A 16,654-nucleotide genomic window follows, 5' to 3' on the forward strand; every position below is an offset into this window, starting at 1 on the left:
TGGGCAGCCTGGGCCAGGCTCTCCCCAGCCTCAGTGCCAAACATTTCTCCCTTCTCTCCATTCTGAGTCTCTCTCTTTGAGTCCAGGCCATCACCCCTTGGCCTGGCACAACAGGCTCTGCCCAGCACTCTGTCCCCATCTCATCCCTAGCCTGTGGTGTGGGCTACAGGAAGGACCACATGTGGGCAGGAGATGTCTGTGGCCCTGCTGTGCCAGCAGCTGTAGTGGTGCACCTGCACTGCAGGCTGCTTTCCTTTGCCCCTCTGCTGCCACACGCACCACCCACGCTGCAGCCTGGCTCTGCCCTGGGCCAAGCCTTCCCCTGGCAGCTCCTGGAGCTCTGCAGAGCAGCATTTCAGGCGGCAGTGGAGGAGGGAGGCAGCAGCAGAGTGAAGCCCAGCAGCAGCAGCTGGGCCAGGGAGGCTGCTTTGAAGCGGCGGCACAGCGCTGTGATGTGATGTGAAGTGATGTGGGCTGCCTGGGAAGCTCTTTGGCTGCCTTGGCAAATCCAAACCCCAGATGACACCAGCTGAAGTGTGCTGAGCAGGCCAGGCTGAGAAGGCTGAGCCTGTCTCACAGCCCTGAGTGATTGCAGATGTTTGGTGGAGGCTGCGGAGCAGGAGGCTCCTCGGGCTTGTGCGTGTGGGGAAGCGAAGTGGAGATAGACACCAGCATGGCAGGGCAGGGTCTGGAGAGCAGGGCTAGGGAGGGGCAGCCGAGGGCCCTGGGGCTGAGCAGATGAGCTCTGAGCTCCCTTCCAGCCTGAGCCATTCTGGGATTCTCTCATTGTCAGGTCCAGGCACTGAGTTCAATTGGCTGCTGCTCTGGACGGGGTGTGTGGAGCTCTGGAAGATGCGGTGCAGACGTGGGGGTTTCTGTGGGGCTGCTCCTCCCTGCCCTGGTGAGAGCTCGCTGCAGACAGCTGTGTGCCATGCCGAGCGCAGGGCTGGTGGCAGCAGCAGCTGCAGTGACGTCATCTGTTTGGTTCCTGTGCCCGGAGCCGTGCGGGCAGCGCTGCTGTCACTGCTGGGGCAGCGCCTGGCAGCCGGCCCAGCCCTGCTCAGCACATCAAAGCTCTTCCCTTGGCAGGGAGCAGCCACAGCAGCACAGCAGCTGCCCAGCGTCCTTTCAGCATCCCCTGCTCTTTTACCCTGTGCCAGCCACTCCCGGCTGCCCACCTCAGCTGCAGCCTCGCTGTCAGCCCTGCCGAGGGAGCTCCTTTCAAGGGAGAGCCCTCTTGGGTCCTACCTGCAGCTCCCAGGGTCTGGAGGTGCCATAGTTCTCACACTCTCCTCCTTCTCCTCCCGGAGACCTCCCAGCTACTGGCTGGAAAAGGAGGCAAAGCCCAAGGGGCCAGACCATGGCTGCAAACCACAGGCTGCCTTCCAAGCCACCAGCTACGGAAGAGTTCCAGCTGGAAAAGGACTTCTTGTGCCAAAGCAGCACAAGAGCCACACTCTGAAAGCCTTCCCACTGCCCCCCTGGGAGCGTGAAGAGTGTGGCTTTCTCTGGGCCCCTCGCTGGTGGCTTTCCCTTCTAGAGACGAGGCTGCTTCCCCAGAGCTGCTGCTCGCCCTGCTCCCTCCCCGCTGGGGCAAACCCCTTTGGGCTGAGGGTGTTGGAGGCCTGGAGCAGGCTGCCCAGAGGGGCTATGGAGCCTCCCTCACTGGACAGCTTCCAGCCCCAGGTGGATGCGTTCCTGTGTGCCCTGCCCTGGGTGATGCTGCTCTGGCAGGGGCTTGGGCTGGCTGATCTCCAGAGCAACCTTCCCACCCTTCCATGCTGTGTGTATTAGAGGAGCAGCAAGGTGCCCTCAGGGCCCAGAAGGCCAAGGGTCTCCTGGAGCATGTGAGGACACTTCTCATCCTGCCTGTTCCTTAGCCCAGTGCAGCTCAGGCCTCAGTGGGGTTAGGCACCAGATGTGGTGGAGTCAGGCAGTGCCTGGGCTCAGTGGCGTGAGATGTGTGTGGTGCTGGGGTGTTGGTTGCACTTGGTGCTGCCAGAGGGCCCTGCCCAGCTTGCTGAGTTGATGACTCCATCGAGGCAGGGAGCTCAGTGCATGGTGCAGTGCCCAACAGCTCTGTCTGAGCCCAGCACCTCCAGCCGAGCACTGCAGCCTGTGTGGGCAGCTTGGGGCTCCAGGGCAAGGCTCAGTCTGCTCATGCCTGGGTCAGACACAAGGACTCTGCTGCTAGCAGAGCTGCTGAGGGCTGTGCTGGGGAGCTGCTGCCTGGTACACTTAGCTCGGCACAGGTTGGGTCCTTTGCTGCTCCTTTCAAACTGTGGAATTAGATCATGGAATGGAATGGAATGGCATGGAGAGAGTCATTGGCATGGGGATGGGCTGCCCAGGGAGGTGGGGGAGTTGCTGTCCTTAGAGGTGTTCAAGCAAAGCCTGTCTGGGGCACTTAGTGACATGGTCTGGTTGATTGGGCAGGGCTCAGTTGGGCTGGATGAGCTTGGAGGTCTCTTCCAGCCTGGTTGGCTCTATGATTCTAAGAGATCTCTCAAGCTCCTCCAGTCCAAGCCCCAACAGGCAGCAGGGACAGACCCAGCCAAAGCAGGCTTCTCACAGCCCCAAACAGCCTGGTCCTGTCACAACAGATCCTGAGGAAATCTCTGTCCCCAGCTTTCTGGTCCCCTCTTTAAGCACTGCAAGGCCACCAGAAGGTGTCCCTGGAGCCCTCTCCTCTGCAGGCTGCACCCCTCCAGCTCTGCCAGCCTGGCCTCACAGCAGAGCCCTGCCAGTCCCCCAGCACTGCTGTGGCCTGCTCTGGCCCTGCTGCCACAGGTCCCTGTCTGTGCTGTGGGCTCTGGAGCTGCCACAGCACTGCAGGGGATGAGCAGGGCAGAGGGGCAGGATCCAGAGCCCTCTCCCTCTATAACTGTTAATTAACTTCACATTTGCACTTCCATCCCTCCCTGCATTCATTGGCCTGGCGAAGGAGGCTGCCAGAGGAGCAGGATATTGCCAACCTCCCTCATCCCTGGGAGGGTTCAAAGCGCTGCGCAGGTCTGAGCCCTTCACAGGCGTTCATCTGCCTTGGGGTTCTGCTGGGCAGGGAGTGGGGAGCATTGTTTGCCTGCTGCTGTTTGCTCCCCAGGGCTTCAGCTCCCCAGCAGGCGTGTCCAGACACCTGCAGAGCTGCTCGCAGCCACGCTAGGACCCAGGCTCCGGCGGCGTTATGCAATCCGGGATTGGGTCTGTTCCTTTCCCTTCTTTTGGGGCTTGTTTTTTATCATTAGACTTCCTCCTGAGCTGGGCTGGCTGACACTCCCTGTTCTGAATTCCTGTCCCATGAGTTAGTTGTTTGGAAGTGTTGGCCAGGAGGACAATCACCATGGCCTGGGCTTTGGAGGTGTTTCCACCTGGAGAAGGTGTTGGGGCTTTGGGTGGCTTTGGGTGGCTGCTTTCCCCTAGGTGTGTGGGACTAAACTGCAAGCCAAAGGCAGGGTCCCAAGATCCAAAGGAAGAGGAGAGTGGATCCAGATGGAATTGGTGGGCTTGACCCAAGGTGCTTTGGGAGGCAAGAGGATTTTTGAGCATGACTTAACTAGTCTCTGGAGTAAACCTTGCCTGTGCCCTAGGAGAGGAATGCAGACCTGCAGCAGCAGCCTGTGGGCTCTGGAAGGGGAGATGCAGAGATTCATAGAATGCTTTGGCTTGGAAGGGACCTTGAAGCTCATCCAGTTCCAGCCCCCTGCCATGGGCAGGGACACCTCCCACTAGCACAGGCTGCTCAAGGCCTCATCCAGTCTGGCCCTGAGGTGTACAGGCTGGGAGAGTTGGGGCTGTGCAGCCTGCAGAAGAGGCAGACCTCAGAGCAGCCTGTCAGGACCTGAAGAGGGCTAGAGGAGAGCTGGGGAGGGACAAGACAGTGCCAGGATGAGGGACAATAGCTTTGAGCTGGGAGAGGGGAGATGAGACTGGAGAGGAGGAAGGAATTCCTGGCAGTGAGGGTGATGCTGTGTGGGCCCCTCCCTCAGAGTCTTGCTGCCAGGGGACCATGGCTGCTGCAGCAGAGCAGGGTGGAGGAGCTTGAGGGGGCAGCAGGTAAGGGACAGGAGAGCTCTGCCTGCTCCCAGGGCTCAGCTCTGGGCTGCACTGGGAGAGCATCAGGGCTTTGGCAGCTCTCCTCAGGAGACCTCCTTCCATTTTCCAATCAGTTCAGCATTTCAAACCCCACAGGTCCCCCAGGTTGCCATGTCAGGAGGTGCCAGGCTGCCAATATCCCAGCGGGCAGGCTGAGAGCCTCCCGCGGCGTGCTGCAGGCTGGGCAGGGCTCCTTGGCTGCAGCACTCAGCTGCCTCCCGCAGCGCCCCAGGCTCTGCTGTTGCTGTGGCTGCTGGGGAGCGCTGCGAGCTGACATCATTTCCAGTAACCAAGGGCCTGGGGCTCTCTCCTGCCTTCCACGCTGGCTTCTACCTGCTGGGTGACTCCAGGAAGTTGGGGATGAGTTGAGACTTGCTGTGGAGCCTTTGCTGTTTCCCTTGACACTTCCACTGCCTGCCCTGTCAGTTCTCTCCTCCCTCTGCAGGACAACTTCAGGTGGTTTTAGACTGAAGATGAGGCAGAAGTTGTTGAGTGTGAGGGTGCTGAGAGCCTGGCACAGGCTGCCCAGGAAGGCTGTGGCTGCCTCCTGCCTGGGGCTGTTGGAGGCCAGGCAAGAGGCTGGGGTCAGGCTCTGCTGACTGGTGCCCAGGGACAGGCCAAGAGGCACAAAGTGGAAGCCAGGAGGTGCCAGCTGAGCAGGAAGAGAAAGTTGTTTGGTGTGACAGAGTCTTGTGTGGAGAGCTTCCAGCCCCAGCCGGGCACTGTGCTGCTGGGCAGCTGCTGTGGGTGAGCTCCAGAGCTCCCTTCCAGCCCTAACACTCTCGGCCTCTGTCTTTGTCACCCTTTCTTCTCCTTCCAGGTCCTGGGCTTGCCATGAGTTCCAAACCTCCCTGACCCCTCCCAGATGAGGTCTGACAGGTTCACTGTCAGCCATCTCCCAGGTGCTGTGGTTGCTGTTTGGAGCTTCATAAGTGCCTCATGGTTTCAGAACCTCCTCTCTCTCACCTCTCACTTTTCTGTCTCCCCCAGCAGCCAACGTTCCCATGGGTTCAGGCATGTTTTCAGCAGGCTGTGCTCCCAACAACACAAATCCCATTCATTCCATGCCCTGGAAACACCTTTTGGGCTGCAGCTTCTCCTGCAGCCACGGGAAGGTGTGATCCACATGGATCTGAGCTAGGCAAATGAAGACCACGCTGGTTCCTGGCTCAGCAAGCACCTCCCGTGCAGGCAGGCACAGAGCAGCTGTAGTGGAGCTGCTTTCATGTGGGTGGCATCAAGGGCTGCCAATTACGAGCTGCTGCAGCCCTACCTGCCCTGTGATGACTGCTGGTAGGAATTCATCTGAAGGTGTTTCTGTGTGAACTCTGCACAGGTTCATGCCTGCATTTATTGTCTGTACAAAATGAAGCAGTTCAGGATCTTTTTTGTCTTCTTCATGGGCTCTCTTTCCTCATTTGGAGGTGCTCCAGGACTTCAGGAATGCAGAGCTGCCAACTTGCCCACAGAGGGAGGTGGTTCTCTCCCCACGGTTTGAAATGAGAGCAGAGCAGATTTAGACTGGATGTGAGGAACAAGTTCTGCACCTTGAGGGTGCTGGAACACTGCAGCAGGTGCCCAGGGAGGTAGCTGAGGCCCCATCTCTGGAGATGTTCAAGGTGAGGCTGGACAAGGCTGTGAGCAGCCTGCTCTAGTGGATGATGTCCCTGCTGAGTGCAGGAGTTGGACTGGACGCCCTTGGGAGCTCCCTTCCAACCCATTCTGTGATTCTGTGGACCTCTGCAGCTCCCCCAGCCCAAGGCCTGCCTCAGCAGGGCACCCACAGCAGCTGCCCAGCAGCACAGTGCCCAGCTGGGGCTGGAAGCTCTCCACACAAGCAGACTGCACAACCTCTCTGGGCAGCCTGCTCCAGCCCTCCAGCACCCTCACACCAAACAACTTTCTCCTGCTCTTCAGCTGCCACCTCCTGGCTTCCACTGTGTGCCCTTTGGCTTTTGTCATGTCCCTGAGCACCACTGAGCATTGCTGAGGTCCTCTCAGCCCCAGGGCTCTCAGCCTCTGCTGCTCCCAGAGCTGCTGCAGGCCCTTCAGCAGCTCTGCAGCCTGCCCTGGGCTCTCTGCAGCACTTCCCTGGATCTGGGGCTGAGGAGGTCAGCACTGGCCCCAGGGCTGAGTAGAGGGTCAGGGGAGTCTCCCCGGCCCTGCTGGCCGCACTCCTCTTCATGCTCCCCAGGGCCCATTGTTCTTTTCAGGCAAGCAGTCCTGGCATGCAGAATGTGACCTAAGCTGCCTGGGAAGCATCTGTGCTCAGACCAAACGCAGTCCCCAACCCCACCTGAGCTTGGTGGGCTCAGCAGGGCAGGGCAGAGAGACAGCTAACAAATGCAGTGAAAGCTGCTGGAGCAGAGCTCAGCCAGAAGTGGTTGGAGACTCAGAGTCCTCCCGAGCCTGGTTTGGGAGCTGTGAGCAGATGAGAAGTGTTGGCAGAAGGACTTGTTCCCATGGCACATGGAGTAGTTGGGAGCAGACCTACTGCAGAAGAGACTAAGGAGGGCCATGGCCAGCAGACCATTTCTGTGCCTCTGCTGGTGGCTCTGCAGGAGCAAAGGACACTGCAGGGTGAGGTGTTCCCAGAGAGCTCTGGGGACCTCAGCTGACAGCATCCTCCTCACACTGTGTGCCCCTCGCTGCCACTTCGAGGCCCTGCTCCTGCCCCTCTTTGCCTGCACGTCAGTGCCTGAGGGCCTCTGCTGTGTTGGTTTTCCCCTCCAGTGTCCTCCTGCATCACCACCTACAAGAAGACCCCCCCGCCGGTGCCGCCGCGCACCACCACCAAGCCCTTCATCTCCATCACCGCCCAGAGCAGCACCGAGTCTGCCCAGGATGCCTACATGGATGGGCACGGGCAGAGGGGGGACATCATCAGCCAGTCTGGCCTCAGCAACTCCACCGAGAGCCTGGACAGCATGAAGGCGCTGACGGCCGCCATCGAGGCTGCCAACGCGCAGATCCACGGCCCTGCCAGCCAGCACCTGGGCAGCAACACCGCCACCGTCACCACCACCGCCACCATCGCCACCGTGGCCGTGGAGGACCGGAAGAAGGAGCACTTCAGGAAGAACAGATGCCTCTCCATTGGCGTACAGGTAGAGCATGGCTGCTGCCCCTGCTGCTTCTGCGAGGCTCGCAGGGCTGCAGCTCCCCAGGCTGGGGCGCTGCAGCTGTGCAGCATGGAGAAGAGAAGGCTCCAGGCAGACCTCAGAGCAGCCTGTCGGGACCTGACGGGGGCTGCAGGAGAGCTGGGGAGAGACTCTAGACTAGGGCTGGCAGTGCCAGGACGAGGGACAATGGCTTTGAGCTGGGAGAGGGGAGATGAGAGGAGGAATGTCCTGTCGGTGAGGGTGGGCAGACACTGGCACAGCCTGCCCAGGGAGTTGTTCAGGACCAGGCTGGATGAGGCCTTGAGCAAGCTGTGCTAGTGGGAGGTATCCCTGGGCATGGCAGTGGGCTAGGGCTGGATGATGGAGTCCCTGGAGGCTGTCAAGAAACCTGTGGCCATGGCACTCTGGCACATGGCTCAATGGCCACGGAGCTGTGGGGCTGGGAGTTGGACTCAATGATCTCAGAGATCTCTTCCAACCCAAACCGTTCTGTGACTCCATCAGAACCTTGCAGGGGTTGGAAGGGGCCTCCAGAGGTCATTGAGCCCAACCTCCGTTTGCCTCCATGGTTCCCTGATCCTGTTATTCCCTGCCTCCTTCAGTCTCTGTTTGGTGCGTTCCTGCTTCTCCTGCCAGGCAGCACTGCAATGTGCTCAGAGGCTCAGGGTGGCACCCCCGTTGCCAGCAGGCTCAGGGTGGCACTGCTGCTGTTCTGCCCCTGTTGGCAGCAGGCTCGGGCTGGCAGCGCTGCCAGTCTCCGCGCTGGCAGCAGGCTGAAGGCTCCTGTGCCGCAGGCGGCAGCACTAATCCGTGCCTCGGCGCCCAGCAGGGGGGCAGCGGCGGCAGGGATGAACTCAGCGAGCGGGAATGCGGAGCGCAAACAAGCTCTGATCCCCCGCAGGATCTGTCACACAGTGGCCGCGGGCATTGTCCCTGCTTGCTCATGCAACTCCTGCTGCCTGCCGGCCCTGGCCTGGGGCAGCTTTGCTCCACCTCGGCCTCCAGAGCTGCTCCAAGAGAACTGCAGCTCCTCACCTCCAGCAGAACCGAGCCAGAAACCTATCTCCTGACCAGGGCACTGCTCCCTGCAGGAAGAAGAGCAGAGCAGACCACTGGCATCTGGTTGCTTCATTCATCCTGCCCATGCCCACGGCTTCGCAGGCAGCATTGGGCTGGAAGGGACCCTCTGAGGGCATCTTGGGCACCCCACTGCAGGCATAGGGACCCCCCCAACTGCAGCAGGCTGCACAGGGACACAGCAAGGCTGAGCTTGAATGACTCAAGGGATGGGGCCTGGCACTGCGGCGAGAGCCTGGCACAGGCTGCCCAGGGCTGTGCTTGAGGCCTCATCCCTGCAGGCATTCAGGCTTAGCCTTGCTGCAGCCTGCTCTGGCCAGAGGTGTCCTTGTGCCTGCAGGGGGGTGGACAAGAAGACCCTGGAGGGTCCCCTCCAAGTCAGTGCTCTTGGTGAGTCCGTGGCTAAAGGTTTTTCTCGTGGAGTCATGGAATGCGTTGAGTTGGAAGGGACTTTTCAAGGTCTCCTCATCCAACCCCCCTGCAGCCAGTGGCACAAATGGGTGCAGACACTCAGCAGCCATCACACAGCAAGTACTGGGTGGCACCTCGGCTAAAATGCCTTCTGATTAGCTGACTGATTGATTGATTGATTGATTGATCTATTTTCAGGTCGATGGTGCTGAAGAATCCCCCAAAGCAGGTGAAAACAAAGCAAGCAGTAAGTTCCAGTCCATAGGAGTTCAAGTAGAGGAGGAGAAGTGGTGAGTAGAAGTTCAGTGTTGATCTTCCTAAAGCCAACAGCCCTGGTGCGGCTCAGCCTTGCTCTGAGTGCCTGAGACCCTGCAGGCCCCACCGCAGCCACGGCCTGCCTGCCTGGCCCCTCGGGGCACACAGCTGAGCACCTGAGTCCTCTCAGCTCTGAAGCTTTTCTTGCTCAGAGGGACTTTGTTCAGGACCTGGAAGCCAGAAAATTGCCACCTCTTTGGAAGGTCATTAACTCTTCCCCATGCCCCAGCAAAAGCCTGCTGCAGCTGGAGCCCTGCGGGATGGCCGCTGCAGCCTGGAGCTGCTGGGGAAGTTGTCAGGGTGTTCCAGCAGGATAATTCCAGCCACACGGGAGCAGAGTGGGGTGGCAGAGCCAAGCTGATTGCTCCTGCTCAGGTATCTCACCCAGACATCTCGGAACTGCAGCTGCTCCCTCCCAGTGAAATCACAGAATCAGTCAGGGCTGGCAGGGACCACAAGGATCATCCAGCTCCAACGCCCCTGCCATGGGCAGGGACACCCTACCATAGAGCAGGCTGGCCAGAGAACCTCCCACCAGGGAGACTACAAAGCCCAGTGGGGAAAGTGAAAACCCACCACAACCTTGGTTCTCTCTCCACTCTGCAGCATGACCAAAAATATGGGGGGGAACCCCCAGATGTAGAGGAGTTTCTGTCCCCAGGGGGTTGTGTTTGGTTTGGAGGAGCCAGGGCAGAGCAGCAGCATGGTGCATAACCCTTCCCAGGCACACAAAGCTTCCCAGAGCTCCACTACAGCTGCAAAGCTTCACTCTTGCCCCAGACTGGACACAGGGGTTGAAAAAACAAACTCAAAAGCCAAACTCCCCCCTCCAGCTCTACCACAACTGGAAACCTTCATTCCTGCCCCAAACTGCATGCAGTGGTTGAAGAAGAAAAATAAACCCAAATCCTCACCTGCCCTCCAAGCCTGCCCAGCACTGTTTCCAAGCCAAGCACCCAGCCCAGGCTTGGTTTGCTCCTCACAGCATCACTCTTTGGAGTCCTTCTGGCATTGAGCTGTTGTAGAAGAGTTGAGGCTCAGCACCACTTGTCAGTGAGGGAAGTGGTGCCCTTCAGAGAAGAAGCTGGGTGCAGCAGAGCTGAGCTGCCAGGAGCAGGGCCCTCTGCTCTCCCCTGCCTCTCTGAGCAGAGGACTTGGACATTCCCACACCACTTTTTCCCTGCTCCTGCTGAAAGCAGTCAGAAAGAAGCTGTGGTCCTCGGTTTGGCTGAGTCCCCCCCTGGAGGGGTTTCCAAGAGGCAGAGCTGTGGTACTGAGGGTTGTGGCTCTGCCCCAGCCTTGGCAGAGATGGGGCAGAATGCTTGGACTGCATCTTGAAGACCTTCTCCAACCTAGACGGTTCTGTGATTCCCAAAACGGCCCAGGGCTCGTCCTGGGGTTGTAGGAGGTTGAAGTGATTTCAGCAGGAAAAAAGTGATTCTGCAGTGACCCCACCAGGCTGTCACCAACTTCCTCATCTGCCTCCTAAACCACCTCCTGCTGGCAGCCACCTCTTGACCCCTTAGGCCTTGCCCTCCCATTGCCCCACAGCTCTTCCAGCCCCAGAGAAATGAGCACGTTTGGAAGAGCTGCTGAAGGGAGGCTTCCTGGCAGCCTGAGCACCCAGCAGAGAGCCAACCCAACCACCCCCCAAGCAAACCACCCCAGAAGCTAACAAGAAACACAACCCCAAAAAGAACTGAGGGAGGGAGACAGGAAGGGAGTAAAAGAAAAGAGTAGGAAAGGAAAGAAATGAAAACTAAAGGAGGAAAAGAGAGGGGAGGGAAAGGAATGGAAAGGAAAGGAAAGGAAAGGAAAGGAAAGGAAAGGAAAGGAAAGGAAAGGAAAGGAAAGGAAAGGAAAGGAAAGGAAAGGAAAGGAAAGGAAAGGAAAGGAAAGGAAAGGAAAGGAAAGGAAAAGGGAAAGGGAAAGGGAAAGGGAAAGGGAAAGGGAAAGGGAAAGGGAAAGGGAAAGGGAAAGGGAAAGGGAAAGGGAAAGGGAAAGGGAAAGGGAAAGGGAAAGGGAAAGGGAAGGGAAAAGGGAAGGGAAAAGGGAAGGGAAAAGGGAAGGGAAAAGGAAAAGGAGCCCCTGCAGAGCCTCCAAGAGTCCTTTGCAGCTTGGCCCTGGAGCAGTGAAGGAGCTGCTTAAAACCCTTCCAGGGTCACTCTGCTCTGCTCAGACCTCACCTCCAGCACTGCCCCCAGCTCTGCTGTCCGCAGCAGCAGGAGGGCACAGAGCTGCTGGAGAGAGTCCACAGGAGGCCACAAAAGATGAGCCCAGGGCTGGAGCAGCTCTGCTGTGAGCACAGGCTGAGGGAGCTGGGGGGGTGCAGCCTGCAGAGAAGAAGGCTCCAGGGGCACCTCAGAGCTGCTGCCAGGGCCTGAAGGGAGCCTGCAGGAAGGTTGCAGAGGGACTTGTGCTGAGGGGGCCTGAGCCAGGCCAGGGCAATGGTTTGGAGCTGAGGCAGAGCAGGCTGAGAGTGGAGCTGAGGCAGAAGTTGTTGAGTGTGAGGGTGGTGAGAGCCTGGCACAGGCTGCCCAGGGAGGCTGTGGCTTCCTCCTGCCTGGGGGTGCTGCAGGCCAGGCTGGATGAGGCCTGGAGCAGCTGAGTGTTGCTGAGAGGTGTCCCTGGCACGGAGGAGGTTGGAGCGGATGAGCTCTGAGCTCCCTTCCCCCTGAGCCATTGTGTGGCTCTATCAGCCCTGGATGTTTTCTGGGGCTGGGGCCCTGCTGAGGAAAGGAGAAGCTATGAGCTGAAATGTAAATAGCTTTGTCCAAAAGGACACAAGAGAAGAGCTGGAAGGAAAGAGCTGAATGGGCACAGGTGACACCTCCCACTGTTGTTCTCCACACTGGTTCAGCCAGTCTGAGCTTTCCTGGCTCTCTGCTCCCCAGGCACTTACCTGCTGCCTGCTCAAGATGTAGTTATTGCACCTTGTGCCTGCAGGGCATGCCCCAGAACAAAAGGACCAGGCCTGAAAGCCCAGCAAGGAGCAAATCTCTGCTTTTACCCATTACCAGCAACCCATGGGCTCTGCTCTGCCGCTTTGGGCTTGGAGTTTTTTAGCCACGTGAATGTTTTGCAGGTGTAGGAATAAGGAAAACTTGGGAGATAGCTCCAGGAGCCCTTACTGGATGTGTCTCCTGGGCTAAGCTTCTGGGGTCATGAGCTCAGTAAACCATGAGCTGCATGGACCACAGAGAGCAGTTTGTGGCTTGCTCAGGGCGGTCCTGGCTTAATGGCCACAGACTTACAGATTCTCAGAATGGGTTGGGCTGGAAGGGACCCCAAAGCTCATCCAACTCCAGCCCCCTGCCATGGGCAGGGACACCTCCCACTAGCCCAGGCTGCTCAAAGCCTCACCCAGCCTGGCCTTGAACACCTCCAGGGAGGGGGCATCCGCAGCCTCCCTGGGCAGCCTGTGCCAGTGTCTGCCCACCCTCCCTGTCAACAGTTTCTTCCTCATCTCCAGTCCAGCTCTGCCCTCCCCAGCCCTGCTCTGAGCCTGGTGCTTGGACTCGATGATCTTGGAGACCTTTTCCAAGCAAAGCATTTCTGTGCCCGAGCTGCTGGAGGCCCAGGCTCAGGAGGGGTGCAGGGCCGGGCGGGTGCCCGGCCAGGAGCCGCAGAGCTCTCTGACCCCTGCCTGTCTGTGGCTCCCCAAAGCTTCCGCAGGTTCACACGCTCCAACAGCGTCACGGCGGCCGTGCAGGCAGACCTGGACTTCCACCAGAACTTGGAGCTGCTCGACCCGCAGGAGGACAGCTCCTGCCCCGGCCCCGTCTCCAGGCAGTTCTCCCGGGACGCCAGCACCTCCACCGTCAGCATACAAGGGTCAGGGAACCACTACCACGCCTGCGCCGTGGACGATGACTTTGACACAGATTTTGACCCCTCGATCTTACCTCCTCCTGACCCCTGGATTGACTCCATCACCGAAGATCCCCTGGAGGCTGTTCAGAGGTCAGTGTGCCCCCGCGACGGGCACTGGTTCCTGAAGCTGCTGCAGGCAGAGCGGGACCGGATGGAGGGCTGGTGCCAGCAGATGGAGAGAGAGGAGCGGGAGAACAGCCTGCCCGAGGACAGTGAGTACCTGTGCAGCCGGCCTGCGGCGGGCACGCAGCCTGCCCCGCCGGGGCAGGGGCCCCAGGGGGCATCCTGGCCTGCTTACCATGGGGTAACCGCAGTCTGGGGGCCTAGGAGGAGCAGCTCAGGGAGCTAGGGGGTTGCAGAGTGGGGAAGAGGAGGCTGAGGGAGACCTCGCTGCTCTCTGCAGTTGCCTGAGAGGAGGCTGCAGCCGCTGGGGTGGGCTCTGCTGCCTAGGCTCGGGTGGCAGAAGGAGAGAAGATGGCTGCAAGTGGCACCAGAGGTCTAGGGGAAACTTCTGGCCGAAGGAGTGGTGAGAGGCTGGAGCAGGCTGCCCAGGGCAGCAGCAGAGTCCCCATCCCTGGCGGGGCTGAAACGCTGTGGAGGTGCTGAGGGCCGTGGGGTGGTGCTGCCCTGGCAGTGCTGGGGCAGAGGCTGCCCTGGGCGACCCCAGAGGTCTTTTAGAAGAAACCAGTGGGATGATGGAGTGAATCTGTGCCTGGTCCTTGGGTGCTGTGGGTGATTCTTCGACTGAATCTGTGGCTGGCTCCTTGGTGCTCCGATTGCTTTGTGAGTGGCTCTGACCGTGTGCTCAGTGCTGTGGTGCCAGTGCCTCCCTTGGGGCTTTCTAGGTGCAGCTCAGCACGTCCTGCACTGCCTGGTGCCAAGCAGAAGCATATGGCAGGGCCACTCTGCCCGCTCGGCAGGGCTGCAAACAAACCCTGCCCTAGAAGAGGTCTCTGGAGAGGGGGGAAGGAGCAGAGAGCTGCCTGGCTTGGCAGGGGCACATCCTTTGTGCCCAGCCTGCCCCCCCGGTGCGCTTGGCCAGGTGACACAGCGGAGGAGCAGGAGGTGTGCTGAGGGCAGGTTGGTGTCCAGGCCCTGGCAGCTGGCAGAGGGCTGGTGCCGCCCTCGCCCGGCGCTCCGTAAGACGATCCGCGGCTGCGGCAGACAGTGCAGCCCCTGTGAGCGGCAGCTGTGCCAGGCAGCCGGGGGCTGGGCTGGGCACGCAGGCACGCTGGGCTCCAGCTAGCTGGGCTGGACTGCCAGATGGGGCCCAAGGCCTCGAGCTGGGCCAGTGGAGTCTGCTGCTGCCTGGCAAAACCCAGTGACAAAGCAAGCTGTGGGCGGGTGGCGGCATGGTGAGGTGTGCGGAGGAACATGGGTCCCCTTCCATGGAGAGTGGCTCATGGAAGCAGGGAGTGGTTCGGGTGGGAAAAGCCCTCCAGGATCATCCAGTCCAGCATCAACCCAGCCCCACCATGGCCACCAAACCAGGGCCTCAGGTGCCATGGCCACGGCTTTCTGGAACACCTCCAGGGATGGGGACTGCACCACTGCCCTGGGCCGCCTGTGCCTGGCGCTGACCACTCCTGCAGCACAGAAATTGTTCCTCTTGGCCAGGGGCTCACAGCATGGGTTGGGCTGGAAAGGACCCCAAAGCTCATCCAGCTCCAGCTCTTGCCATGCCCAGGGACCCCTCCCACCAGCACAGCCTCTCAAGGCCTCATCCAGCCTGGCCTGGAGCGCCTCCAGGAAGGGCACATCCACAGCCCCCCTGGGCAGCCTGTGCCAGTGTCTGCCCACCCTCACTGACAGGAATTTCTTCCTCCTCTCCACTCTCATCTCCTCTTTCCCAGCTCAAAGCCATTGTCTCTCGTCCTGGCACTGCCAGCCCTTGTCCAAAGCTCCTCCCCAGCTCTCCTGCAGCCCCTTCAGGTCCTGGCAGGCTGCTCTGAGGTCTGCCTGGAGCCTTCTCTTCCGCAGGCTGAGCACCCTCAGCTCTCACAGCCTCTCCTACTTTTACTTGTTTGGTTTTTGCTTTTCCTCCCATCTGTTCTCCTCTCTCTGGCTGTGGAGGTTGTGACAAAGCAAAATCATTCAACTCTTCAAGCCAGGTGGGTTTGGGAGCCAGGCTTAGGCTACTGCTAAGGCTCTGTGCCTTCTGGAGGGATTCCTTCCAGCCTCCCACATGCTTTGTCTGGGATCTGTTTCTCTGCCCCCTCCTTCTCCCCTGAGTTGGTGACAGGGTTGGCTGTTGATGAGTTGCACATTAACAGAGCCCTCCCTTTGGAGAGGCTGAGGGAATCAGTGACACTTGACTAGATACAGCTCCAGCCCCAGCAGTGACAACAATGGAGAGCAGCATCAGCATGCAGCCCGCGGGCAGCTGGGACAGGCTCTGGGCAGAGTGCCAGGCGCTGGGCAGCCAGGGACAAGCACTTCCTTTTCCCTCTGCCGACATCACTGCACGTTCAGCTCCTCTTCCCCCTATCCTGCCCAGACAGCCCCAGCAGCTGCCTTTGCTCTCCTTTGTGCTTGGGAAGTCACCTGGAGGTAACACCAGATCACCTCTAGGGCCCCTTCCAGCCCAAGCCACCCTAGGACCTGTAAGAGCCCTCCCAACCAGCTCACAGAGTCTCAGCTCTGTGATTCATGGAGTGGTTGTGGCCCTGGACTGGGCACTGCTAGGAGCCACACCGTGAGTGCTGGGTTCAGTGGTGGTTACTCCTAGAAGGACACTGAGGGGCTGGAGCAGGGCCAGAGAAGGGCAACCAAGCTGGGGCAGGGTCTGGAGAACAGAGCTGGGGAGGAGCAGCTGAGGGAGCTGGAGGGGTGCAGTGTGGACTAGAGGAGGCCGAGAGAGACCTCATTGCCCTCCGCAGCTTCTCAGGAGGAGGCTGCAGCCAGCTGGGGTTGGGCTCTGCTGCCTGTTCTCAGGTGATAGGAGGAGAGGAAATGTCCTGAAATGGTGTCAGGGGAGGGTGAGGTTGGAGAGGAGGAGAAATGTCTTTGGTGCCAGAGTGGTCAGGAATTGGCACAGGCTGCCCAGGGAGGTGGTGGAGTCCCCATCCCTGGAGGAGCTCAAGAGATGTGTGGCCGTGGCCCCTGGGGACATGTTTGGGTGGGCATGGTGGGGTTGGGACTGGATGATCCTGGAGGCCTTTTCCAACCCAAGCTATTGTGTGATTCCACAGTCCTGTCTTCTGATGGTTCTGTGGTTCGTGGCCCTGTGATTCCAGGATTCCATAATTCCCCAGTTCAGTGATCCCCAGCTCACATGGTGCAGCATTCCAAGGAGATCTCTCCTCGTCTCTGTGGTTGTTTTTTGCCCCAAGAAGTTGTCTTTTTGCCTCCTCTCACATCTTGGGAAGCGTCAGAGCAGCCAAGCCCTGCAGCTGAGGCAGCTGCTCCCAGATGCCCGCAGTGGGAAGAGCTTTCCTAACAATGGGAACCACATGAAAGCTGCCTGCAGTAGCTCCTCCTGCTCTTGAGAAGCCCTTTCAGCCGAGTGCTCTGCCTGCTGGGCTGCACCACTGGCTCGGGACACCCCAAGGGATCCCTCTGCAGCTGGGTGCAGAGCATTGGGCACACAGCCCCTGGGGACAGCAGTAAGAGCCAGGAGTGCCCCGGACAGTCCACTGGGGACAGCCTTCAGCTTTGGGATCCAAGTGGAAGTCTGAGCTGTGTGAGTGTTCATGGAGCTCCATCCTGCAGCTCCCGAGGAGACAGCTCTGGGAAAGGCTCCTTCCTCCCACCCCCTTCCCTTC

At 59.6% G+C, this 16,654-nt stretch overlaps 1 protein-coding gene across 8 annotated transcripts in view; it reads left to right on the forward strand.

The window, feature by feature from the left end:
- The window catches only part of DLGAP1 (DLG associated protein 1), a 100,355-nt gene that overhangs the window by 72,910 nt on the left and 10,791 nt on the right, over positions 1 to 16,654 (forward strand). For all 8 annotated transcript variants that reach the window (XM_064150316.1, XM_064150315.1, XM_064150321.1 and 5 more), the window contains 3 exons: positions 6,826 to 7,199; positions 8,901 to 8,992; positions 12,684 to 13,102. In XM_064150316.1, coding sequence (XP_064006386.1) covers positions 6,826 to 7,199; positions 8,901 to 8,992; positions 12,684 to 13,102 — 885 coding nt within the window. The remainder of the gene's footprint in view (positions 1 to 6,825; positions 7,200 to 8,900; positions 8,993 to 12,683; positions 13,103 to 16,654) is intronic.

The sequence above is a fragment of the Pogoniulus pusillus genome, chromosome 10, assembly GCF_015220805.1.
Source record: "Pogoniulus pusillus isolate bPogPus1 chromosome 10, bPogPus1.pri, whole genome shotgun sequence".
Classification (NCBI taxonomy): domain Eukaryota; kingdom Metazoa; phylum Chordata; class Aves; order Piciformes; family Lybiidae; genus Pogoniulus; species Pogoniulus pusillus.